Source organism: Drosophila novamexicana, unplaced genomic scaffold, assembly GCF_003285875.2.
Source record: "Drosophila novamexicana strain 15010-1031.04,08,12 unplaced genomic scaffold, DnovRS2.1 tig00000858-arrow-arrow-pilon, whole genome shotgun sequence".
Taxonomy (NCBI): domain Eukaryota; kingdom Metazoa; phylum Arthropoda; class Insecta; order Diptera; family Drosophilidae; genus Drosophila; species Drosophila novamexicana.
The window spans coordinates 415,259-437,292 of NW_020824829.1; the positions used below are offsets into that span (position 1 = coordinate 415,259).

General features: G+C 43.1%; 10 protein-coding genes across 13 annotated transcripts; 5 read left to right on the forward strand and 5 right to left on the reverse strand.

Annotated features, from left to right (window-relative positions):
* Positions 1-36: 36 nt before the first annotated feature.
* LOC115764483 (F-box/LRR-repeat protein 14) lies at positions 37-3,363 on the reverse strand. 2 transcript variants are annotated; one of them, XM_030707568.1, is made up of 3 exons: positions 2,988-3,305; positions 1,636-2,901; positions 37-1,239 (listed from the first exon to the last, which is right to left on the reverse strand). In XM_030707568.1, the coding sequence occupies exons 1-3, from the start codon at positions 3,036-3,038 to the stop codon at positions 520-522; spliced, it is 2,037 nt and encodes a 678-aa protein (XP_030563428.1). In that variant the 5' UTR covers positions 3,039-3,305; the 3' UTR covers positions 37-519. The 2 variants fall into 2 exon arrangements, with proteins under 2 accessions (XP_030563428.1, XP_030563429.1); XM_030707569.1 differs by lacking the exon at positions 37-1,239 and adding an exon at positions 1,258-1,558 and having other exon boundaries at positions 2,988-3,363.
* Positions 3,364-3,449: 86 nt separating this feature from the next.
* On the forward strand, positions 3,450-4,918 carry LOC115764484 (dynactin subunit 2). The gene is made up of 3 exons (XM_030707570.1): positions 3,450-3,596; positions 3,649-4,567; positions 4,627-4,918. The coding sequence occupies exons 1-3, from the start codon at positions 3,561-3,563 to the stop codon at positions 4,809-4,811; spliced, it is 1,140 nt and encodes a 379-aa protein (XP_030563430.1). The 5' UTR covers positions 3,450-3,560; the 3' UTR covers positions 4,812-4,918.
* Positions 4,919-5,212: 294 nt separating this feature from the next.
* On the forward strand, positions 5,213-10,057 carry LOC115764498 (protein transport protein Sec31A). The gene is made up of 11 exons (XM_030707586.1): positions 5,213-5,242; positions 5,430-5,635; positions 5,689-6,658; positions 6,721-6,964; positions 7,020-7,132; positions 7,491-7,584; positions 7,678-9,083; positions 9,140-9,250; positions 9,335-9,649; positions 9,710-9,781; positions 9,850-10,057. Exons 2-11 carry the CDS (start codon positions 5,439-5,441, stop codon positions 10,036-10,038), a joined length of 3,711 nt encoding a protein of 1,236 aa, XP_030563446.1. The 5' UTR covers positions 5,213-5,242; positions 5,430-5,438; the 3' UTR covers positions 10,039-10,057.
* A 121-nt stretch (positions 10,058-10,178) lies between these two features.
* Positions 10,179-11,630, reverse strand: LOC115764500. The gene is made up of 2 exons (XM_030707589.1): positions 10,843-11,630; positions 10,179-10,778 (listed from the first exon to the last, which is right to left on the reverse strand). Exons 1-2 carry the CDS (start codon positions 11,594-11,596, stop codon positions 10,195-10,197), a joined length of 1,338 nt encoding a protein of 445 aa, XP_030563449.1. The 5' UTR covers positions 11,597-11,630; the 3' UTR covers positions 10,179-10,194.
* A 107-nt stretch (positions 11,631-11,737) lies between these two features.
* On the forward strand, positions 11,738-12,070 carry LOC115764502. The gene has a single exon (XM_030707591.1). It carries the CDS (start codon positions 11,822-11,824, stop codon positions 12,044-12,046), a length of 225 nt encoding a protein of 74 aa, XP_030563451.1. The 5' UTR covers positions 11,738-11,821; the 3' UTR covers positions 12,047-12,070.
* Positions 12,071-12,146: 76 nt separating this feature from the next.
* Positions 12,147-12,806, reverse strand: LOC115764501 (MRG/MORF4L-binding protein). Its single transcript, XM_030707590.1, has 2 exons — positions 12,386-12,806; positions 12,147-12,330 (listed from the first exon to the last, which is right to left on the reverse strand). The coding sequence occupies exons 1-2, from the start codon at positions 12,783-12,785 to the stop codon at positions 12,161-12,163; spliced, it is 570 nt and encodes a 189-aa protein (XP_030563450.1). The 5' UTR covers positions 12,786-12,806; the 3' UTR covers positions 12,147-12,160.
* A 64-nt stretch (positions 12,807-12,870) lies between these two features.
* Positions 12,871-15,315, forward strand: LOC115764503 (guanine nucleotide-binding protein subunit gamma-1). Of its 2 annotated transcripts, none has more exons than XM_030707593.1 (2): positions 12,871-12,968; positions 13,563-15,315. In XM_030707593.1, exon 2 carries the CDS (start codon positions 13,749-13,751, stop codon positions 13,959-13,961), a length of 213 nt encoding a protein of 70 aa, XP_030563453.1. In that variant the 5' UTR covers positions 12,871-12,968; positions 13,563-13,748; the 3' UTR covers positions 13,962-15,315. The 2 variants fall into 2 exon arrangements, with proteins under 2 accessions (XP_030563453.1, XP_030563452.1); XM_030707592.1 differs by having other exon boundaries at positions 13,729-15,315.
* Positions 15,316-16,153: 838 nt separating this feature from the next.
* On the reverse strand, positions 16,154-18,401 carry LOC115764499 (T-complex protein 1 subunit theta). Its single transcript, XM_030707588.1, has 3 exons — positions 18,167-18,401; positions 16,979-18,009; positions 16,154-16,916 (listed from the first exon to the last, which is right to left on the reverse strand). The coding sequence occupies exons 1-3, from the start codon at positions 18,224-18,226 to the stop codon at positions 16,367-16,369; spliced, it is 1,641 nt and encodes a 546-aa protein (XP_030563448.1). The 5' UTR covers positions 18,227-18,401; the 3' UTR covers positions 16,154-16,366.
* A 254-nt stretch (positions 18,402-18,655) lies between these two features.
* Positions 18,656-21,992, forward strand: LOC115764510 (WD repeat-containing protein 43). 2 transcript variants are annotated; one of them, XM_030707605.1, is made up of 7 exons: positions 18,656-19,005; positions 19,069-19,595; positions 19,657-20,139; positions 20,196-20,324; positions 20,387-20,536; positions 21,616-21,713; positions 21,768-21,992. In XM_030707605.1, exons 1-7 carry the CDS (start codon positions 18,697-18,699, stop codon positions 21,971-21,973), a joined length of 1,902 nt encoding a protein of 633 aa, XP_030563465.1. In that variant the 5' UTR covers positions 18,656-18,696; the 3' UTR covers positions 21,974-21,992. The 2 variants fall into 2 exon arrangements, with proteins under 2 accessions (XP_030563465.1, XP_030563466.1); XM_030707606.1 differs by having other exon boundaries at positions 21,771-21,992.
* Positions 20,632-21,598, reverse strand: LOC115764512. The gene has a single exon (XM_030707609.1). The coding sequence runs from the start codon at positions 21,497-21,499 to the stop codon at positions 20,666-20,668; it is 834 nt and encodes a 277-aa protein (XP_030563469.1). The 5' UTR covers positions 21,500-21,598; the 3' UTR covers positions 20,632-20,665.
* Positions 21,993-22,034: the final 42 nt, after the last annotated feature.

The window sequence follows — 22,034 nt, forward strand, 5'->3', positions numbered from 1 at the left end:
CATTTATAAATATATACTTATAGTGTAAAACCACAAATCACATAACACGCAATACACATTAATTGTTTTCTTTTTTTTTTTTAATTTTGCATAAATCACAGCTACTAATTTATTCTAATTTCTACAATTTGGCTAACTTAAAAATTATGTTAATTTCTTGGTGGACATTTATCGAGCATATTTTTCACATTCATATTTGTGCGCTATATATACAAGTGTTCACATAGATAGCCATATATATATATATATATATAACATGTCTGCAAATTCGATTCGGTTCGAGTCCGGAATTCCAAAATATCCTGGTCAACCGGGCATTGGCTCCAGCCAGTTTTCAATTTTATTGGAATTTGCAGTCATGATATGAATAAATTTAACAATTGGTTATAAAATAGTTCTTAGTTGCCTCATAGGCTGTCATATAAATATATTCTAGGTATTTTTTTGTTTCTTTGACTAGCGAAAATTGTACAATTGAAAATAATATAGGATAAATACAACGAAAATTGCCGCAAAATATCAGCAATCGAGTCGCTTCTTTAAGCGAAAGAACTCGGCATTGTCAATGCTATTGATGTTATCCATATATAAATTGCGTAAAGTGCGCACATCCGACATCCGATCCTCGATATCGGTGTACATTCGACGACAGCGATAAATCGAGAGGGTCTCCAGGCAGGCACAGTTCACAATAATTGCATCGATTGTGTGATCCGTCAGCTGGCTGCAGCCGCTGATGTCCAGGGAACGCAGTCGTTGTAGCTTCTCGGTGATAATCTTGATGCCCTGATCGCTGATGTTGTAGCAATCGGACAGATCTAGCATCTCTATGGCTGGGCAGTTGTTGACTAGCGCTTCCATGCCCAATAGCGATATTTGTTGGCAATTGGAGAGCAATAGCCTATTCAGCTCCAAATGTTTTAGGCCATATTTTAGGGAAACATCGCTTATTTTATTGCAGCCGCGCAAATTTAAGGACCGCAATCCTCGGAGCTCCTGTATATTATGACCCTCGAAATCCTCGTCATTGATTAGATTCATTTCGTAGGCCGCAAACATTGCCTGCTTGCGTTTGGCATCCCGTACAATCTCCTCTTCTGCTTTGCTGCGTAACGATATCTTAATAGACTGCAATGAGCCAGTAAAACTATCGGACGGTGGGCACGCATTTCCAGCGGAGGAGGCTCGGTTCAGTTCCAGCTTGGCTATATTAATGCCAGTAAGCGCTGCGTCAGTTAGCTACAAAAATAAACGAATATAAGATTTATTTCTCTATGCAAAGGTTACTTTCGTCACGATTTAGCTGTCACTTTTCTATCCGGTATCCGGCAGTGGAAAACTTAATCCTTTCGCCCCATTTTTAACCAGAGATGTGGAGTTCCCGCTCTGGCTCACAACTCTCAAACAAAATTAGAAAATATAAGTTTTAAGCCAATAGAAAAAAGGAGAAGATAAGATGAGTTTAAATCCAATCTTTCACCCCCATTTGCACTCGGAAATCGGCTTTCCATAGTGTGTTTCACACATTTTTCGGATCTTAGTTTACAATATATTCCGTCTAAGTATGCACACTCATCATTATATTGCCAATCAGTTTATGTAAAAGGAAGCTTTATGTTAACTTTTCTGACTCACCCGGCAACAACTCTCCAGCGAAAGCTCACGGAGCCAACACAGCTGGCTAATGATAAGCTGCATTACCTCATCCGTGACGCCGTTGACGCAGTGGTTCAAGTGAAGGGAGCGCAGAGCGCGCAGATTTCTGGCTATGGACTTAATGGACTCCTCACAGATAGTCAAATATGAGACGTTCAGCTCCAGCAACACGGTGTTCTCTTCCCGTGCTACGCCCTCCATAATGCCATTACTGCTAATGCCGTCGCAATTGGAAATATCCAAGAGACGTAAGCGCGGTAAATGCCGCAGCTTCGCGGCACCCAGGTTGGTGATGCCCGAGCAAGCGTTTATCTTGAGATCATGCAATTGTGGATTTGCCTGCACAATCGCCGCCAGGCATTCATCGTTTAGACACATCGTGGCGGACAAATCCAACACACTTAATTGCCTTTGCGTGCTGAGGAAGCTTTTAATGGTAGCTGCATTCAACTGCCTACAGCCGGCTAAATACAAACGGCGCAATTGCAAGCCACGCTGGGCGTTCTCATCCGCCTGGCTGAGCTCGCACAGTGCCAGCAACGAGTGTCCGATTAGCGTGTGACTAAAGTCGAGTGTGTGCAGCATCCGACGCTGCTGGGTGAGCACGTTCAAGATGTATTTGAATGTCAGCACCGACTCACTTGGCATGCTCGGCTCCTGGGGATAGAAGCGTCGATGTATGGCATTGTGAAACGAGATCTGGCAACCGGACATATTGAGCAACTCCAGCTTTGGCATCAGCGCAGTCAGGCGCAGCAGTATGGCATCGGTGAGATACTGATTCTTGCATATAGTAAGCTCCCGTATGCTGGCGAGATGTGCCGAGATCTCATTCAAATCGCACGCATTTGAGTCTAAGAAGGTGGCCGACATGAACAGGGGCAAACAACGTGTTACGGCCAGGACCTGTAAATGTGGCAGCAGGCGTAGAATGCCATAGAACTGCTTATCATTCAAATCGACATTATCCAGGCTTAACGAACGCGCCGATTGTCCTATGAATGACATCAGCTCAGGTACCTGGCCCAGGGTCACATCCTCGAACAGAAAGTGACGAAAGCGTCTTTCGCATCTCATCAAATCAACAGCGGGACTATGCTGATCCGAGAGCACAACTTTCGAGAAACGTACGCGTGTTCGGGCTATAAATTCAGTTTGATATAGGGCGCTTCTCCAACGGTGACAAGTGGTGCCAGCTGCCAATAGATCGGAATAGCCCAGATACTTGTATATATGCAGCACTATCTGTGTGTAAGAATCGTATATTCAATTATTGTCAGCTGACTTGAGGTCACGAGTGGAAAACTTGCTATTAACCATTGTATACATACCTCTAACGGCAGCTCACTATAGCTGTATGGGTAATAGTCCGAGGACGACATTCTCAATTTAATTCAACGATCCCAACACCGAATATCTCACCTAATTATAGTCCAACTACCTCAATACTAAGCTAACTATAACTATTAAGCAGTGCGACCGTATTGGGTATACTGCAAAATACCATTGTCTTATAATAATAATGGTATTCCTAGATGTAATTTGAAGCATGCTTAATTGACGTTTTGTTGTTAACCCGGAATGTGTTAAGCAAATACAGAAGGGTTAGCTACATAGAAACTCGTTTCTTGATAAAATCGAAAAGGCAAGTAAAATTAAATACATTTACAATAATTTGTAAATTAATTGTACAAAATGGCAAGTCAGTATTTTATTAGGCACAGCTGATCTTATGCTTTAGTTCAATTTACTTTTTTTACGACGGTCACACTTTGTCTATGACATCAGTTTTAGCTTTGCTGTCCATTTTTGTTTTGCAAAACTTTTTGCAAATTTCTGCAATTAGAAAATAATCTACAACATCAAAACGCTGTCGAAATATATAACTCGCAGTGCCCAACATAATGGCCGATCCGAAATTTCAAAACTTGCCCGGCATTGTAAGCATACAAACTTTCATATTTTCTATATGTACACTCATTTCTTGCCTAGGCTTATGACCAGCCGGATGTTTTTGAGACTCCCGACGATCCGGAGCCTGATACGTCCGACTATTACGAAGAGGAGCCGGAAAACGAAGCCATTGAGCGAATGCACATTTCGCCCAGCGCAGCACACAAACGCTTTAGTAATTCAACTCTCGAGGGCAACGTTGATTTCACGGATCGCATTGGACGTCGCGTGTGCCGCGGCTACGATGTGCGCGGCGGGGAATACGAGCTGGTTTGCCAGGGTGAAAAGGAAACGCCGGTGCAAAAGTGTCAGCGCCTGCAAATTGAGATGAATGAGCTGCTCAATGAAGTTGCAGCCCTGCAAGTCGATCGAAAAATCGCCGAAGAAGAGAAACAATCTTATGATGCGGTTGCCACTGTGATTAGCACGGCCAAGAGAGTGTTGGATACCTTGAAACTGGAGCAAGTACTTGGCAAGGAGCAAACGCCCAATGATAAGCAGGTCAAAGCACTTGTCGCCCAAGTGGAGGAATTTAAGCAGTCTGGTGTGCTGACAGCTCTGCCGACGCCTGGCACGGATTTGGCATCCACAGCGCGTGTCGCGAATCTCGAACAACGTTTGCATCAACTGGAAAAGGCTGTCGGTGCGCACCCAGAGAAACTAAGTCGCTTGACAGCGGTCACCAACACGTCCAACGTGCTTGAGGCTGTCCGGCATCTGAGCACCAAGGCGGCCCTACTCCAGCCGGATAAACTGGACGCGATTGAGCAGCGTTTGACTTCTTTGGCTGGCAAAATGGATGCCATTGCCGAAAAGTCCAGCGGCAGCACTCAGGATGCGAAACGTGACCAAAAGGTGACCGAGCTCTATGATATTGCAAAACGTACCGAACCAGTTGTCGAAATGCTGCCACATGTCATTGAACGCATGCAGGCACTGGAGGCTTTGCATAAATATGGTAAGAATCAGTTGTTTGCGTTCTTAGTGATTAGATAATGCCTGTTTTTGTCTTTTCAGCAAACAATTTTGCCAAGATCATTGCGGAAATCGAACAAAAACAGGGCACCATTACGACCAGCCTGGTAAACAACAAGGAACTTCTTCATTCGGTTCAGGAGACTTTTGCCCAAAATCTGGAAACGATCAACACAAAAATGGCTAAAGTTGAACAGCGTGTTGCGGCCATAACCAGCGCTAAGTAAATAGGACAGGATATTTCAAATGTCTAGCACACATGACTAGAATTATAACAATTATCAATGAAAATATTTATTTGTATCAATAAAGCAAACGCTTGGAATTTCCACATGTACTTTAAACGAAACTGTATTAACACTGGTGTCCGTTTTAGAGAGCATACCCCATATAAAATTTGAAATGTGGCGCGAGCTCTTGATTTTAATGCATACAGTATGTATTTGTATGCAACATAAAAATACCGATGCCTTGCACAAACTAATTATCGATTCATCGATATTTTAATGTTGGCAACCGTAAAATGTCGCTGCCTTCGATAGAAACATCGATTCTGCGACAGCTTTTAGTTCTTATAAAAATATTAAAAAACGTATTTATATATATTTTTAATTAATTTAAACATACTGTTCAAGCAATAAACACAAATTAATTGCGTGTAAGTACAGTTTAAGAGTAACTACAACATGACAAAACATAAGAGGCAGCATTTTTCGGCCACGCCAATGTTGTAGCGACTGACAAAAAAAAGTGATGACGGGGCGCGCTCCAATTGGACGTGCCACAATTTCGTTTAAATTCCATTTGGCCAGAGCCATAAGCTAATAATCTAATTGCATTTGCAGGGCGAAAAAATGAAAATTAAAGAGCTACAGAAGACTGTAAACATTGCCTGGTCGCCAGCGCAGCAGCAACAAATACTGCTGGCCGCCGGCACAGCGGCTCAGCAGTTCGATTCGAATGCAAGTGCCACATTGGAGATATATTCACCAAGCATCGGCGATGCCAGCTACGATTTGGAGCTGAAGGCTAGCGTTCCGAGCGACTTTAAGTGAGTTGGAGCTTTATTTGTGTAAGAACTGATAGATAAACGTTATTTGATAGATTTCAGAAACTCATTTGGAGTCCGCACGGTGCAAATGGCACGCATGCAAATGGATTGATTGTCGGCGGCTGTGAGGCTGGCCATATCAATGTCTATTCGGCTGCGAAGCTTCTAGCTAACGAGGAGTCGCTGCTGGCGCGTCAGGATAAGCATACCGGCGCAGTAAGCGGCTTGGACTTTAATCCGTTTCTAAACAACCTGCTTGCGTCATGTGCTTCTGAATCGGAGATTTATATCTGGGATCTGAACAACCCGGTCAGTCCTCTGAATCCGGGCGCAAAGACGCAGCCGCTGGAGGATGTCAAGAATGTCGCTTGGAACCGGCAAGTTCAGCACATATTGGCATCTGTGTTCAGCACACGCTGTGTTATTTGGGATTTGCGCAAGAGTCAGCAGATTATCAAACTGTCGGACACGCAGTCACGCGTTAGATGGCATGCCATTGAATGGCATCCTGAGGTGGCCACACAGGTATGGCTGGCATCGGAGGATGATCAGGCGCCGGTTGTGCAGCTCTGGGATTTGCGTTACGCCACTGCACCGGCAAAAACATATCAGATACACGATCGTGGAGTGCTTGGCATGTCGTGGTGCTTGCAGGATACGGATCTGATGGTCTCATGTGGCAAGGATAATCGCATCTACTGCTGGAATCCGAATACCAAAATACCCGAAGGCGAAATACTTTCAGAGGTAGCCACCACGGCCTCTTGGTATTCGGATGTGCAGTTCTGTCCGCGCAATCCTGCGCTGATTGCCAGCGCCAGCTTAGAGGGAGCAGTTTCGATATACTCGCTGAATGGCGGCACGCACCATTTGGTGCAAACATCCGAGAAAATAGCCGACTCCTTTCCAGGAATGGATCAATTTGCCCAGGCGCCACTGCCTCAGCAAGCCACTCAAGTTGTCTATCACGATCTGACGCACGCTCCCAAATGGATGAAGCGTCCCTGTGGCGTGTCGTTTGGTGTTAGTATTTCCAAGTAATTCCACATAGCACTGTGCCCAATTAATTACAATTTCATCAACAGTTCGGGGGCAAGCTGGTTAGTTTCAACGCAACATCGAAAACTGTGAAGGTATCCCAGCTAACAACCGAGCCAGGTCTCGTGGAGCGTGCGAATGCATTGGAGTTGTCTCTGGCCGAGGCCAACTATGCAGATTATTGTCGACAGCGTGCAGATAAATCAACGGATCAGCACGGTCGCTACATTTGGTATTTCATCAAGGCAAACTTTGAACTGAATCCCAAAGAAGAAATGCTCAACCTTTTGGGTAAGCGCCAAGAGTTCATTATTAAAGCAATCGCTTTAAAGGTTTTTTATTTTAGGTTACAACAAGGATGACATCGATGGAAAATTTACAAAGTTTATCAAAGAGGCCGAGAGCAACTCGCAGTCTGACGTAGATACGCTCACGACCCGCATATCAACTCTTACACATGTGAGTTTCCGCTATGGGCTTTCTATTTGTTCAGCTCGGTCCAGCTCTTATCTCTAAGAACAGAAAAAACATATGTGTATGCTACAACACGCTATCAATATTAAGCATTGCTTCAGTTTGTTCATCTTTCCTTGTATATTCTTCTGATAACAATTTTTCATGCTTGCCTAACATTTGCTCTAAGTAGAGCGACTCATCTGAGGTTGAATGCGACCAAAGCACCAACTCAAGCACCGATAATTCGGTAAGAAATTGGATGCCCTACGAAAAGTATATGCAAATATTCATTCGCGACACTGACATCGAACTAACATTTAATTTATTTGGTAAGAGTTTATTAACATAAATCCATTTCCAGCAAACGAATGACAACAAAACCCCATTTGATGGCGCCTCAATCGACCCGCAAAACGACTATGCTAGACCTCAGTTCAAAATACCAAACGGTGATCGTAAGTAGAAAAGAAAAGGGTTATCTTCGAAAGACCGAATATACCCATTGCAGAATTTGATGCCATCTCCTTATTGAATTAATTTTCTTGCAGACACCGACAGCTTAATTACGGAAGCCATACTCACGGGCAATGTTGAGGCTGCCGTGGAACTGTGCCTGGAGGCGCAGCGCATACCGGAGGCACTAATCATAGCTTCTACAGCGGGCATAGAGACGCTAACACGCACTCAGACCCGTTATTTGCTGCAGCAAAAGAACGAGCTGTCCAATGTCATATCGGCATTGGTAACGCGCGATTGGCTGGACTTTGTCAATCGCTGTACCGTGGACTCCTGGAAAGAGGCTCTCGTAGCTGCGCTCAAGCACAGCGAGCGCAAATTGGACGACATTTGTGAGAGGCTCGGCGATCGCCTGTTGAACGAGTCCGCCAGCAGCATCGAGCTGACGCGCAATGCCATGCTATGCTATATCTGTGCCGGCAGCATTGATAAGCTGGTAACCGCCTGGTATCAGTTAAAGCAACTGGAGCAGCAGAATAACAACTACAAGCTCAATACAACGGAGCTGCAGGAGCTGGCCGAGGTAGTAATGCTGCTAACCAAGTCATTAGAACAGCAAGGCATTGCTGTCGACTTGGCCGGACGCTTTGCCAGATTTATATCTGAATATAGTGGACTACTGGCCTCCCAGGGTGCCCTGACCGCAGCTCTGCAATATATAACAACGCTAAGTAAAGCCAATGCGGAAAGCGAAGATCTGAATGAGTTGCGTGAGCGCATTAGCAATGCTGTCAATGTGGATCCCATACAGCCAGCAGCATCCGCTGCCGCTCCCATGGGTTATATGCGTCAAATGGAGCCGCGTGGTTCCTTCTCAAAGCCAGCCAATCCACTGCCGTATAACCCCTATAATGCAACAACAAATGGAAGCTGGCAGCAGGCAGCAGCACCGCCAGCTGTACCTTTGCCGAGCGCACCTTTCCAGGCAGCTCAGCAACCAACACAAATCTACAATCCGCCTCAAATGAAAGCAGAACCCGTAACGCATCCGCCACGACCCCACAGCAATGCTAGCTCCTCGGGCGGGCCCCCGGTGGCTACGTCAACTGGGTCTGGATCCGGATCTGGCCTCCACTCGCGCTCTAAATACGTTTTAGATCCTTCTGTGGCAGCGCCTACCAGCGCATATGGTATGGCATATAACCCAGTTCCAGCTCCAGCGGCAGTTCCGTTTGGTGGCGCCCCTGTCTCACAGCCTGCCAGTGTACCACAGACTTATAATAGCAACGTCTTCAACACCAACCCTATATCTACGGCTCAACAATACAACCCAGCTCCCTTCATTGGGGCCCCACAAAGCAACTACTTGTCGGGTGCTGCACCCATTGAGACAATGCCAGTGGCTAATGCACCGCCACCTCTTCTCCAAAATATACAACGTAATCCTACGCCACCACCTGGCTGGAATGATCCACCAGCTTTGAAATCCTCGCGTGTGGTAAGTCTTGACTTCATTTTTCCATCTCCTTTTTAACGATTTAATGCAATTTTTAGCCAAAGCCACGACCAACAGCGGAATCAACTGCAGCACCAATACTTCATCCACTATACGGCGTTGATCCGAATCAGAATCAGAACAGCCTTATGGATCCCAACCAGTATCAGGTACCATAAACTTGAAAAGCCTGTACTAATTAGAAATGTTTGTCTAATTGTTGTTCATTTGTCTAATACGATATTTTTCTTCAGGGCGCTCCACCGCCAAGTGCTACATCTTTCTACAATCCAGCTGCCAATAATAATCCGCAGGTCTTTCCACCTCAACAACAACAACAGCAAATAAATTTCCAACCAACGGCAGTGCCTAATCAACAACAGCAACAATACTGGCCGGGTCAGCCACAACAGCAATCGTTCGGCTACACCGAACAGCCAGCACCAATACAAGAACAGCGCCAACCAGAGCCGCCCAAGGAGAAGCCTCCACTCCCGGAGGAATACATTTACTTGCAAACCGTTTTGGAGGAGCTGAAAAACCAATGCCTGAGCGCAACTAATGATCCGGTAAGCAGACAAATTTTAAACTGTTTCTTGTTATTGAATCAATATTTTTATTTTTCGCAGCGCACCAAACGAAAATTTGTGGATGTGGTGAAACGCTTGGAAAATCTCTACGATTGCTTGCGCGACGGACGGGTAAGCATACAGTGAAATTTTTAAATAATATTGAAAGGCTAATAAAATCTTCCACATTGTCGCATTAGCTAACGGCCACAACTGTGCAACATCTGAATCAAATTGTGCAGTATATACAAATAGCCGACTATGCAAATGCCCTGGAGGTGCATACACGCATTGCATTTGGCACGGACTTTTCGCAGTGTGCGGGCTTCATGCAGGGCCTAAAAGTTTTACTTCAATCGGCAGCGGAGCTGCACCTGGTTTTGCGCTAGTTTACGATTATTTGTGGTTTGTGTGTCTAAATCAAAAGCGCGTTTATGTTTGTTCCATTTGATTTTGTGTACTCCTGCTTTTTGTTAGATGCAGTTATTATAAAGGATTTCAAAAATTATACATACATAAATATACAGCTTTGGCTATAATAACAGCTATAATAGCTTTGGCTGATTTCGTATATTATCCAAGTCCAGCATGGGCTCCTGGTGCTGCGCGGCTGCTGGTGATCCGGAACGTGGCATTTTATGCATTGCTTGCGGGGATAATATATGATGATCATAGCCCAATTGCTCTTCGGGCAGCAATCGATATTTTTTGAGATATTTATATGAAGCGTTTGACATGTTACTGGGACTCGGGCTGAAATTGTCAATTTGACGCAATGGTGTTGAATTGGAGCCCGCATTGACCATCACATCATTGCCTGTTTTTGGTGATACATGCAGGTCCTCCATCAGTTCGTTGATTTGCCGTTGGGGCAAATATTTCAGAGCCAGCTCATTCATGACCAAAGTTTTATCTGTGTTCGACTTGGGCAGCGCGGATGCAGCCAGTGGCGGCACCGGTGACTGCTTGCCCTGCGGCGTGTTGGCTCGATATCCAGTGGATTGTGCTACGGGTGGCGCAGCGTGTGGTGATTGAAATTGTGGCAGTTGTCTCGCTGGTAGTTCAAGCTTATCTTCTTCAACTATATAATCGTGAACAATAGGCGTAATCCGCTTAACTGCAGCATTGCCTACAGGCCGTATTATACAAAGGTTTTCTATATAACTAAACTTATGATTTGACTTAATACTTACCCTTAGTTGGGACTACAATCGCGCACTGGGAGGCCGTTTCTTTAAAAGTCTTGGTGCTTGCTTGCTGTTGTTGCTGAGCCAGGGATTCGCATAGGCGTTTTAATTGCTTTTGCTCCTGGCGCATTGTTTCCAATAGAGTTAACAGCTCTCTGATATCCTTTTTATCTGCTAAATTGGTCAGCTCAGGCCTGGCATCCTTTACATCAGATATAGTTTCTGTTTCGGTCTGGGTGCTAGCACAAATTGTAAGCACATCGGCTGCAATTGCATTCGTTTGGGGCAAGCGCGTTGTTGGCACTGTGCAATCATCTGTGGCAAATGCTTCGCGTGTGTATTGGCTAGGTCCAGACACCGCAAATCCTAAATTCACATTGCTACCCACCGAATGCGTGGGGGCTATGTGCTCATCAAAAGCGCGAGTGCGCGGTAGAAAATTATATTCATTGCCACCGGAGGCTGTGCTGATTGCGCCGGGCGTAGCAGACGTCGGGTTGCCTGGGCCCAATTCTGTTGTTAGCACTGGAGAAAAGTTAACACGAGGAAGTATTTGTTTCTTCCAGGAGGCAAAACTGTTTGCTGGACGTTGAACTGGCGCTTGTTGTTGTTTTAGTTGAGCTTGTTGCTGAGGCGGTTGCCCGAACAATATGGACACTTCAGGGACAGTTGGCTTAACTATCTCGTCGGTATGTCCCAGCGGTATTGGCGCACTGGGCCTGGGAGCCGCTCGTGGCAGCATATCTTCTGTTTCAAACATTTTCTATTTGTTTATTGAAATTGAATTCGAGCGCGACATAAATTGTACTGCGCAAGCGAGCAGGGCTGCTATTAACCAGGGCCGTATACAAGCGAGACTCGTTGAATAATAAATGTCTAAAATTTACTGTAGCCCTAGCAGCTGTGTCATAGGAGAACAAAAAAAAGGAAAACAAACGCGTTACCTACAAGCCGACAATTTGAACAATTAAATATTAAAGCCAATATGCCACTGCTAGAGAACATTGAAGCCATGACCGTAAACACGCCACCAGCGCCAACGGCAGAAGCGGACGACCCACACCAGGAGCAGCCCGTACGCGAGCTAACACAAACGGATCACCTAAATAAACGCTTGTTGAAATCGTTGCTGGATTCGATGCAATCCGCAATCGAACCGCAGGATGAGTCAACTGAAACCGAATCAGGCGGCAGCGACTTCGACGATTGAAACTTTAATATATACACTTAATTTTTAAGTCAAAGTTTTGGTCACAATTTAACTAAAACTAATAAAAAATAACTATTTGTTCTTAAAGCATTGATGTGTTTCCAACAATGCATTTTAAATACGACGGCGTTTGCTGCTCTGCAAGGGGGGTGGTGTGGTGGAGGGGCTAATCGATTCATTTGACATGGAACCACGAGTTCGTTTAGCTGGTCTCTTTGGCATATCCAAGACTTTTGCCATCTTCTTTTCGTTATCTTTTGCCTGCACCACTGCCAACTTTGTGCCTATAGATTGGGCATTAATATTGTGAATAATATGGATTGAATCTTAATAGTGTACCTTTACTGTTGCTATCGGTGGCTTGAGCGGCGACCACTGGTACAAGGGAAGCATGTGTATCTGTTGTTTCTTCGCTAGCGTTGGCTCCAAGGGTCTTTTTGGTCACGAACGTGCCGTAATCCTGTTCTGGCAAACAAAACTCTCGCTCCTCATTGGGAAATGGCAGGCCCTCAAGATCATCCAGCTCTTTTAGTTTGTACATTGTGCTCAAGTGCCTCCAGATTAGATCACTGGGCATTTCGCGGTTTAACGATTTTGAGAGACGTTCCGCGATGCAGGACATGTAGAAATGTTTGTTGATGCCCACAGGTCGTAAGCCTTCCATGGCATGAAAGAGCTGCAATTCCTCTTCCGCGGACCATTCGTCCTTCGCCATAATCATTGCACTAGAGTCGGGCATTCAGGGATGGAAGCACATACAACCACCCGCATGTAATATGCCGATAACCGATAGCGATTACTTCGCCATCAATTCGCAGCCAACTTCACGTTCCATTGGTTTGGGTGTGTATCTTTTTGTTCAAGTCAGGCGAACCTGAACTTATTTGTCGGAAATATTGACAAAATATTAAACATAAAACTGGTAAATTTTGTACACATAACTTTATTAATATGTAGTTGTGCTTGTGTGTGTCCTACTAACTGAAAATTATTAGTGTAGTCAAAACATAAACGTTTCCGTGTTGACATTCGTATGCATGTATGTGTGCACTCATGCCCACAAATTTTGGCAAGGGAGAATAAAATCAATTGGCTAGAATTGAAAAACCCTTAATTTACTATCTTTAAATGTGAAACATTACAGTTGCGGTCAACTGCAAGAAAACATTCGATTTCATGAGCTGAAAAGTGAATCATTATGAGCAATAAATATTTACATTCTAATTAGGCAATAATACGTACAATATATTTCGCGTCATTAGTATTTACTCACACACATACATACATGCATCGGTGGACATGAGTGTACCGTTGCCATAACGGTATAGAGCATTTCTTAAAAGCTAACTAACACAATCTTGTCTAGAACTTAGATACTTCCTTTCAAGCTGTACCAACTTTCTGTGTATGTACTCGATGTCGTATCCACTGTCCGTGTCAGTATGCGAAATTTTTAAGAATATTTTAAACAATTATTTTGTGGCATTTGCTCTGTTTTCTTTTACTTCATTTACAGCGCGCGCGTCTGAATACACAGATTCATCCAAAAACGAGAAACCTTACCAAAGAAAAAAAAATCAAAAAGAAATTTAAACTATATTAAAAGCATTTTAAGCACACAACCAGCACTACTACTTACTATTGTATTTGCATATCGTATCTGAGAACATTTTCAACAATAGGCCTATCCGAGACAGCCGTAATGGACGTAATGTCATCATCACTGCAACAGCAGCGCATTGTCGTGGACCAGCTGCGTCGGGAGGCGGCCATAGATCGGCAGTCGGTGTCTGTGTCTTGCGACAAAATGAAGAAATATATATCGGAGCACGAGCAGGAGGATTACCTATTGACTGGTTTCACCAGCCAGAAGGTAAATCCCTTCCGCGAGAAATCCTCGTGCACTGCTCTTTAAGCCGATTCGTATCGGATAATATATTTGTTTTTCGTTATTAAGTTCTTTATAAACATCAAGCACCCAATCCCAATTAAAGATGATGAGTAAAAACCTGAACAATAACACCACCAGCTAAAAACATAATATATATATATATATAAACACAAATTACAAAAAGCAATATTATTACAAAGCAAAAGCGCATAGAAATCTGTAAAAGGGCCTAATGTGTACCAAGTCGTAAATACTTAGAACGAAAAGACATAACAACAAACAGCAATGAAAATCTTAAATTCTTCAAAAACTCTTAACTTTTGGCATTTATTCGGGTAATATCAGCATATATAGTAGAGCAACCAACCAGTGTACACGAATATATCCCAACTTAAAGGACAATTACTGTGCGGACTATAGCAACAACTACCTAAACTATGAAATCAATATGAAATTAATATATCAATCCAATATATATTTATTAAAGCATAGTAAACACACAAATAAATACAAAATTAACACGAACAACACCTATTTTGCCTACTTATTTCAAGAATAATCTGTACACGTTGTTAAACATACTCAATTATGAAGTATGCATATTCAAGAATATATTATTATATACATTTATAAATCCCAACTATGCGGATTCAAACTATATGATTACTTTAAAAGCTTTAAATGCAGGCAGAATTACGGCCATAACAAGCTAGTTCAACTTTACATAGTGTGTTTAATATCAAGTTTTTCTTAGCAAAATATTAAAGCTCGTTGCAGTAACGCGACAAAAATATATAAATGCAAAAATATATATGGTATATATATATATCTCTAAAGTAGTTTTTGTCATTTTGATTATCAACTGGCAGTTCATGCTAATATATTATCTTGCTAAAATGAACGATAATTTATTTTATGGATCTCTAGATCTCAATGAAACTCGACACGAATCTGAAAATTGTTTCTTTCAATTTCTGGCTTAAGCAAATTGTAACAATGTGTGATTCTGTGCTAAGTAAACGAAATATTAAGAAAAGAATTGACAAAAAAACTCACTCATAATACTTGCATATTATTAAAGCTAATGTCGACATTGTAAATCGGGTGTTATCACGACAGCACATGATGTCACATCTATCAAATGATTTGTGCGCGGTTGAGCCTATATTTTTGTAAAGGATAAACGAACCAAATTGTATTTGGCATGAGTGGCAAAGTATATATTAAAGCTGAGTTATTTTTCTACACTCTAACATGGTATTGGGCAAATTTGTATGGTATTGGAATGAAACAAAACGGTTCTCCCATCGAGAGAAACATTCAAATTTCCATAATCACATCTAAAACAAACCCACAACCCACACTCATAAAAAAAACAAAAAAACTATTAGCATAATGCAAATTTGCCTTGTCGACAAAGCTAACATTTTATATTTAATCGGTTCTTCCATTCCTGCATTTATTTGAACAAGGAACCACACATTTTTACTGAAAGCTTTTGTTTTCCAACACATTCAGATAGATTTTGAACTCTGTTCTGCTGTCGTGAGCATTCAGCAGAAAATTGTTCAAAATTGAAGATTCCCTACTTTAAGAGTAGCTTTTCTAGACGCTTCCAAAAAAACCAAAACTGCAGTTGGTTACGAGGCAACTATTTTCCGTAGATTAACAGTATTTGGCACAATTTTCAATTTGCTGCAAGTTTCATGTAGATATCCCGTTTTAATTAAAAGTTTTTGTTCTTCAATTGATTGAATCTATAAAGATTAAAGTGTGCTGAAAACAATTGAACTATCCACTGGAGCACGGATGGTTTCTTTTGCTTTCAGCGACAAACATCAAATCTGATATACGTATTTACAACTATACTTACTAAAGCATACACGAAATAATGGATATATAAAGCACCGAATACCAAGAATGAGAAAACACTTTAAGAACTTTATTAAACTTCAATTTGAAAACGACAACGATATCGTATTTTATTCGAACCAAATATTGAATTGTATCTGCGTATACGCATTTGAAATAATGTAATGTACTCCAAAATGAACAAATAATTGTTTGCTTGAATTCCAAAAATAAAAAGCTTAGATGAGTTATCTAGCGGACACAAAAAGCCTTTTCTTCTGCGTTTAATTTACAGGCATGGACATAAACACGTCGCTTGAATTCACTTAGAAGCCGCACTTCAGGCAATGAAACACAGCGTGAAATGCATTTAGTTTTTTTTTAAGGTTTTAGTTTATTAATACAAAGAAGCTGTTTATGTGAGTTGTGTGTGCGTGTGTGTGTGTGTGTGTGTTAATGAAATTTATAATTTCCATGTGTGACAAAGAATATGTGAAAATACATGTAAAGGATTCTTTGAAACTAAAATAATTAAGCTTTACATATTATCGAATCGTTTAGTTTAATATTACATAAGCTTAACTCTCATCATCGCTGCCAGCCGCCTGTCGCGGTTTTGGCCCTCCGGCACGCTTGGCCATGATAATCTGGTCCACTTTTAATATGGTTGCAGCTGCACTGACGGCATACTTGAGACCCCAGAATTTGGCTTGATACAGATCAAACAGTTTCGCCTCAGCCGCGTCGAGGGTCGTTGCTTTCTCCGCTTCAATGTCAAAACCAATATTCTTGCCCTTCTCCGAATTGTGCGCCAGGTACAGCTGATTGACAATATCTGTGCCATTGGATCCAGAGTTTTCGGCCAGAGCCTTGGGAAAGACTTCGAGTGCATTGGCGAACTTGCGCACAGCGTATTGGTCCAAACCGGGCAAAGTGTCTGCATAGGCAGACAGTTGTGTAGCCAGCTCTATTTCAGTAGCACCTGCGCCGGGCAGAAAACGACCATCGCGAGTCAGGCATTTGAAATTGTTGACACCGTCGTCCATGGCGCGCTCGATGTCATCCATGAAATTGTCTGTGGCACCACGAATCACAATGGTGGCAATGCGTGAGTCCTTGCCCTCATTTCTGTAAGTCAAATTGCACACATTTATGTTTGATTAAATTACCAGTAAGGCTTTGGTACGCACCTGAACGCCACAATTGCGGTGTCACCCAGCTCTTCAATGCAGACCTTGTCGCAATAGCCCAACTCTTCCTGGCTGGGTGTTGTGATGCGCGGCAGCACAGTGCCATTTACGGCGCGGCTCAAGCGACGCAAATCGAATTTGGAGTTCAAGCGAACCGCCATGAGGCCGTATTTGTTCAGAAAATGCAGGGCCATGTCACCGACTTTGCCACCAGCTACTACAACCTTCACGCCCGTATCGGCAATGGCTTTGATTTGGTTCTCTAACAAGCCCTCCTCACCCGAGGAGAAGTTCATCAGCTCATCCGCCGACTTGATCAGCACCGTGCCTTTCGTCTCCGTCTGTATGATATCGACTGGGCACGAGAATATAACGATCTTTGCCTTTTCAGCGTATGAAACATCGCCCTCGACGAAACGTTTGAAGACCATGCCGCGCACAACTTCCGACTTGTAAATGCCACTGCCCAGAATCTTGCAGATGCGGATGTTGTCCACATTGAACGTGCCATCATCTGGCAATATGGACACGCACGCCTTGCTCACCAGTTCCGTGAGGAAATCCTCCTGGCCGTACTGCTTCGACATGATGGCCGAGCGTAGGACTTCCTTGACTTTGTTGACATCGCGATAATCCTCCACCTTATGGCACACCAGAGTTGGCAGAATCTCGAGCGCTTTGTTCAATGCCTTCTCATATCCATCAGCTATTTCGGCTGTGGTGATGCCCAGGCGCAGCAGCTCCTCTGCTGATTCAAGCAGCGCACCAGCCAGCACAACCACAAAATTGGTGCCATCACCAACCTCGGCATCTTGCATTTGACTTGCCATTACAATCAGCTTGGCCGCTGGATGCTCTACATCCAATTCGCGGATTATGGTGCCCGCATCGCTTGTCACAAACTGCTTCTCAATGTGATTGATTATCATTTTGTTCATGCCGTTTGGGCCGTAGGCCGAACGCATTGTCTGTGAGAACTCCTTACAGGCACTGATGTTGCGATAGACTGCCTCCTCGAGACCACTATACATCTAGAAAATTCAAATGTGATGGAACCAATCATTATAAATGAACATATGCGATGACTAATCACGCGCTTCGGTAGAGGACCGCCGGTTTTTTTACAATTTCAATTAAAGCTATACCGAAAACTAGTCATTTATTGATTTTCATATTTATTACACTTACCCTGGCGCCATCCTTGAGCATTTGGGCCATTCCCGGGGCTTTTGGAACAGATAAAGCCATTTTAATGCACAGATATTTAACAAACGCAGAGCAGCTAAAGCAAGGCAATCAGTCGGTAGTGCACTTAACCTCAAAGTGAGGCGAACGAAAATTCTGGATTGTACACTGGTAGCTAGCAAAAAATACTGCTTCTGTTTTGTACAAAATACTGCAAATGTAGTTTCGTTGAGTTAATCGGACAACCAAAAAATATTTCAAAAATATTAACAATTATGTTTTCTATTGACATTAAATTGACAAAGTTGTTTAAACATGCAACTACTCAGCAATCGTTAAAATTTAGGTTATACAAAACTTAAGTTATGGTTAAACATTTAATATGTTAGAAAAATGTTTTTAGTATTTTCATGGCTGTTTACGCTTTATGAAAAACGACATACCAAGAAAACTACCAAAACATTTGGTCATTATATTTGCTTTGCTAACCAACACTAAACAAAGTGTTTTTTGTTCCAACCGATTTTAAAGAGATGTCGCTGGTCAAGAAGCACGTGTTGGGATTCTCCTCAAATGGAGGGAAACTATTTGCCTTGATTGATGAGCAGGGCACATTACGAATATGGGACACTGAGACGAATGCATTGAAACAGGAATTTACACCGAACCTTCAATTAGCTGCACACTGCATAGCGCTCACGTGGGTAACAATTGGCGCTCCTTGTCCAAAGAAGTCGCGCAAATCCCAGCCACAAAAGACTTCCACAGACGACGACAAGCTTTATTTAGCACTCGCTACGGTTAAGGGAACAGTCGCTCTCTATTCAGTGGCAGAGGGAAAGGTATTTGTTATCTTAGTCTATGCCTTATGTTGTACAAAAAATAATCAATTTATTGCTTTGCAGATTGAGCGCATACTGGAAAATGAAAGCCACGACGGGCCTGTCACATCGATTGCCTATGACAACGATGGGCACCTGTACACTGTGGGGGCAGATTGCCGCGCCCTGGTGTGGTCATTAGCCGAGGAACGCTGCACTGGCGAGTGGCCAGTTGGGCCCGAGAAGCCGCTGAATATTGCATATTCGCCAAAAAGCCGCACACTGGCCGTCGCTTCACGCCAAATTAAAATCTTTGATGTGGATAAAAAGGAGTTGGTGGAAACATGCACAGGACACTCGGGAGAAATAAATGCAATTAACCACTTTCAATGCAACAATAATGAATACGTTATTACGACGGCCAAAATGGAGCGGGTCATATCGTTCTGGAAAATTGACAGAAAAGGCAGGAATAAGGCATCGGTGTGTACGCTATTAATGGAGGATGTGGCCCATAGCTTGGCGTGCGAGGTGCGTGAAGATGGACAGTTGCGTGTGGCAAGTGTGACGCGCAATGGCAACATACACATATACTTGCTCAATGCGGATAGGTAACTAGACAAGAATTAAAATGATATTTGTACGAATTATTTATACCGTCACACTCTACAGCCTGTCAGCGGAGAAGTACATTAAGCCTAAGGTTTCACTGCAAATTGCATCAGATGGAGCTGACACCGTGGAACCTATTTATGCTGTAGCCGCACACTTTGTGCATGACGCCCAACGCTCTCACGAGATACTCTTTGGATATGGCAGTCGCCGCCAGCTGCAGTTCGAACGATACACTCCCAATTACGCTGAGAAGCTGAACGTCATTGTGCGCGCCGATCCCAAAAAATTGTACACTAAGAAGCAGCGCATCGAGCACAGCACGGAAGCTGCCCTCAAGTCGCAAACACCTGTCGTGCGTCCCAATGACGTGGAATACAATAGCGCCTTGCCCAAGTCCAAAAAGAAGATAAAGAACGAGGTGCCCATGGAGGCGCGACTGCAGAATTTGACTATCCAGGCGACCAATCTGCCAGGTGGCAAGCTGCAAAGCCAGAGTAAGACGCAACTATTGATGCAAGCCCTACACAGCCAGAACCAAACGTAAGATATTCTACTTAAGGCTATCGAATCACACTCAATGCTTGTTCTCTTTAAAGCATGTTACATGCCGTGCTGGGCACAAACAATGAGAATACAATACAATTAACATTAGATCGTTTGCCACTTGAGTATATAAGCCCGCTGGTCAACGAGCTATCGGTGCTGCTACAAGGAAAGGCTGCCAAGTGAGTAGAAATAAATATATCTTATATAAGCATATGCCAAGTAAATCTATCTTTTCCTTTAGGGTAATGTGTGCCTTACGTTGGCTGCAGATCTTAGCTACAACACATACGAGTGTCATGATGTCAGAGGATAAGGAGGAATTGCGCGACAAGCTGGGTGTCTGCCTAGGCATTGCGGAGCAACGTCTGCATTGTATTACAGAAGCACTGCAGTAAGTGTACATGCAGCTTAATCTCCATATCCATTTCCATTTCGTCCGAGACATTATACCAAACTCTGCCCCGTATGAGTTTTTGTTAGAGCCCCCACCTCGTTTATTGATTCGATCTCTAAAAACATTTTAGCTCGTTTTCTTAACATTCTTGGACTTAACGTTATTCTTGGGCTTGTCGATGGTACCATGGCGACACTCACAGATCTCAGCATAGAAACTCAGTTTTGTGTGTAGTATGGTATCAATATAAAATCTTTGAAATGTATTCAAAGTCAGCGCACGATCGCCCACAGCGTAATATAGTGTGCGATATCCTTCGAAACGGTACGTTATCATCACGGGATAATATTTTTGCATGACAGTGGATACCGTGATTATAAAACGAACCTTGGCAACTGCCAAGGGATTGGGACAACGTTGTGTGGGTCGCGAGAAGTGCGCATCGACAAAGTAAATGGTGCCCTTTAAGGCCACATCGTGTCGTCGGGTATTTGTAAGCACCACGCATTTCGTTTTTGGGGACAGCTGCCATTTACCAATAAAGTCCCGAATCACAGCCAGCACATTGTTGTACTCAAATTCACCAATTTTTAGCCATTGTTGGACGAAATCACTTGAAATGTCACTCAAGCCCATTGAGGGTGTCACTGGGTATTGAAATTCGTCCGAGACATTATACAATGTCTTCGGATACTTGTAGCAGAAGAGTCCGCGCGGATCCGACTCAATTATTTTGATCGCTTCACAGATGGTTGCATTGACCATATTAGAGACGCACTCCAGATCAGCGTCATCGCACAAAGGCTTTTGACAGTTGGCTACGGATTCAATCAGATAATCGAGTTCAGGCAAATGCACACCGTCGACTTTCTCGTTGGATGGCAACCCAAAATTTTCAACTATAATTGGTTCGTTCCCTTCAGCTTCTGTTGCAGAGTCTTTATTGGATATTGGCGCCATTTGCAGAATATTTATTACAACCAGATTTGGGAATGGAAAATTTTGTATAAATAATTAGGAAGAGAGTATCGAGTTTTTTTGCTTTTGTTTTAAACGCTTGTTTTTGTGTATTTCAGAGTTTCTGGAAGGGTTAACTTGATTATAAATCAAATGAAGCGTAACACGGACAATCATTTAAATGAAAACAATGTTTTAGTTGTGGACGAGGATCCTGGTAATGCATATATTATCTATTGTTATCATTTGTAAAAACAATTAGCACTTTTAGCAGATGAAAATCCTACGCACTTGGCCGAAAACAATTGGAGCGATTTGGAGGAGCAAGATAACACAAACTACGCTTTCGATGATGATGATAAAATGGAGGCTGACGATGACATAGCAGCCGATGAAGAGGATTTGATAATGACACAGAATTCTTCAGATGAAGACGAAGATGCAGAGACTACAGACACAGATGCATCTGCTGGTTAACCCATCTGTTCCGTCTCAGTTTAATGTTGAACAAAAGAATTTTCCTTCTCGCCTGCCCAAA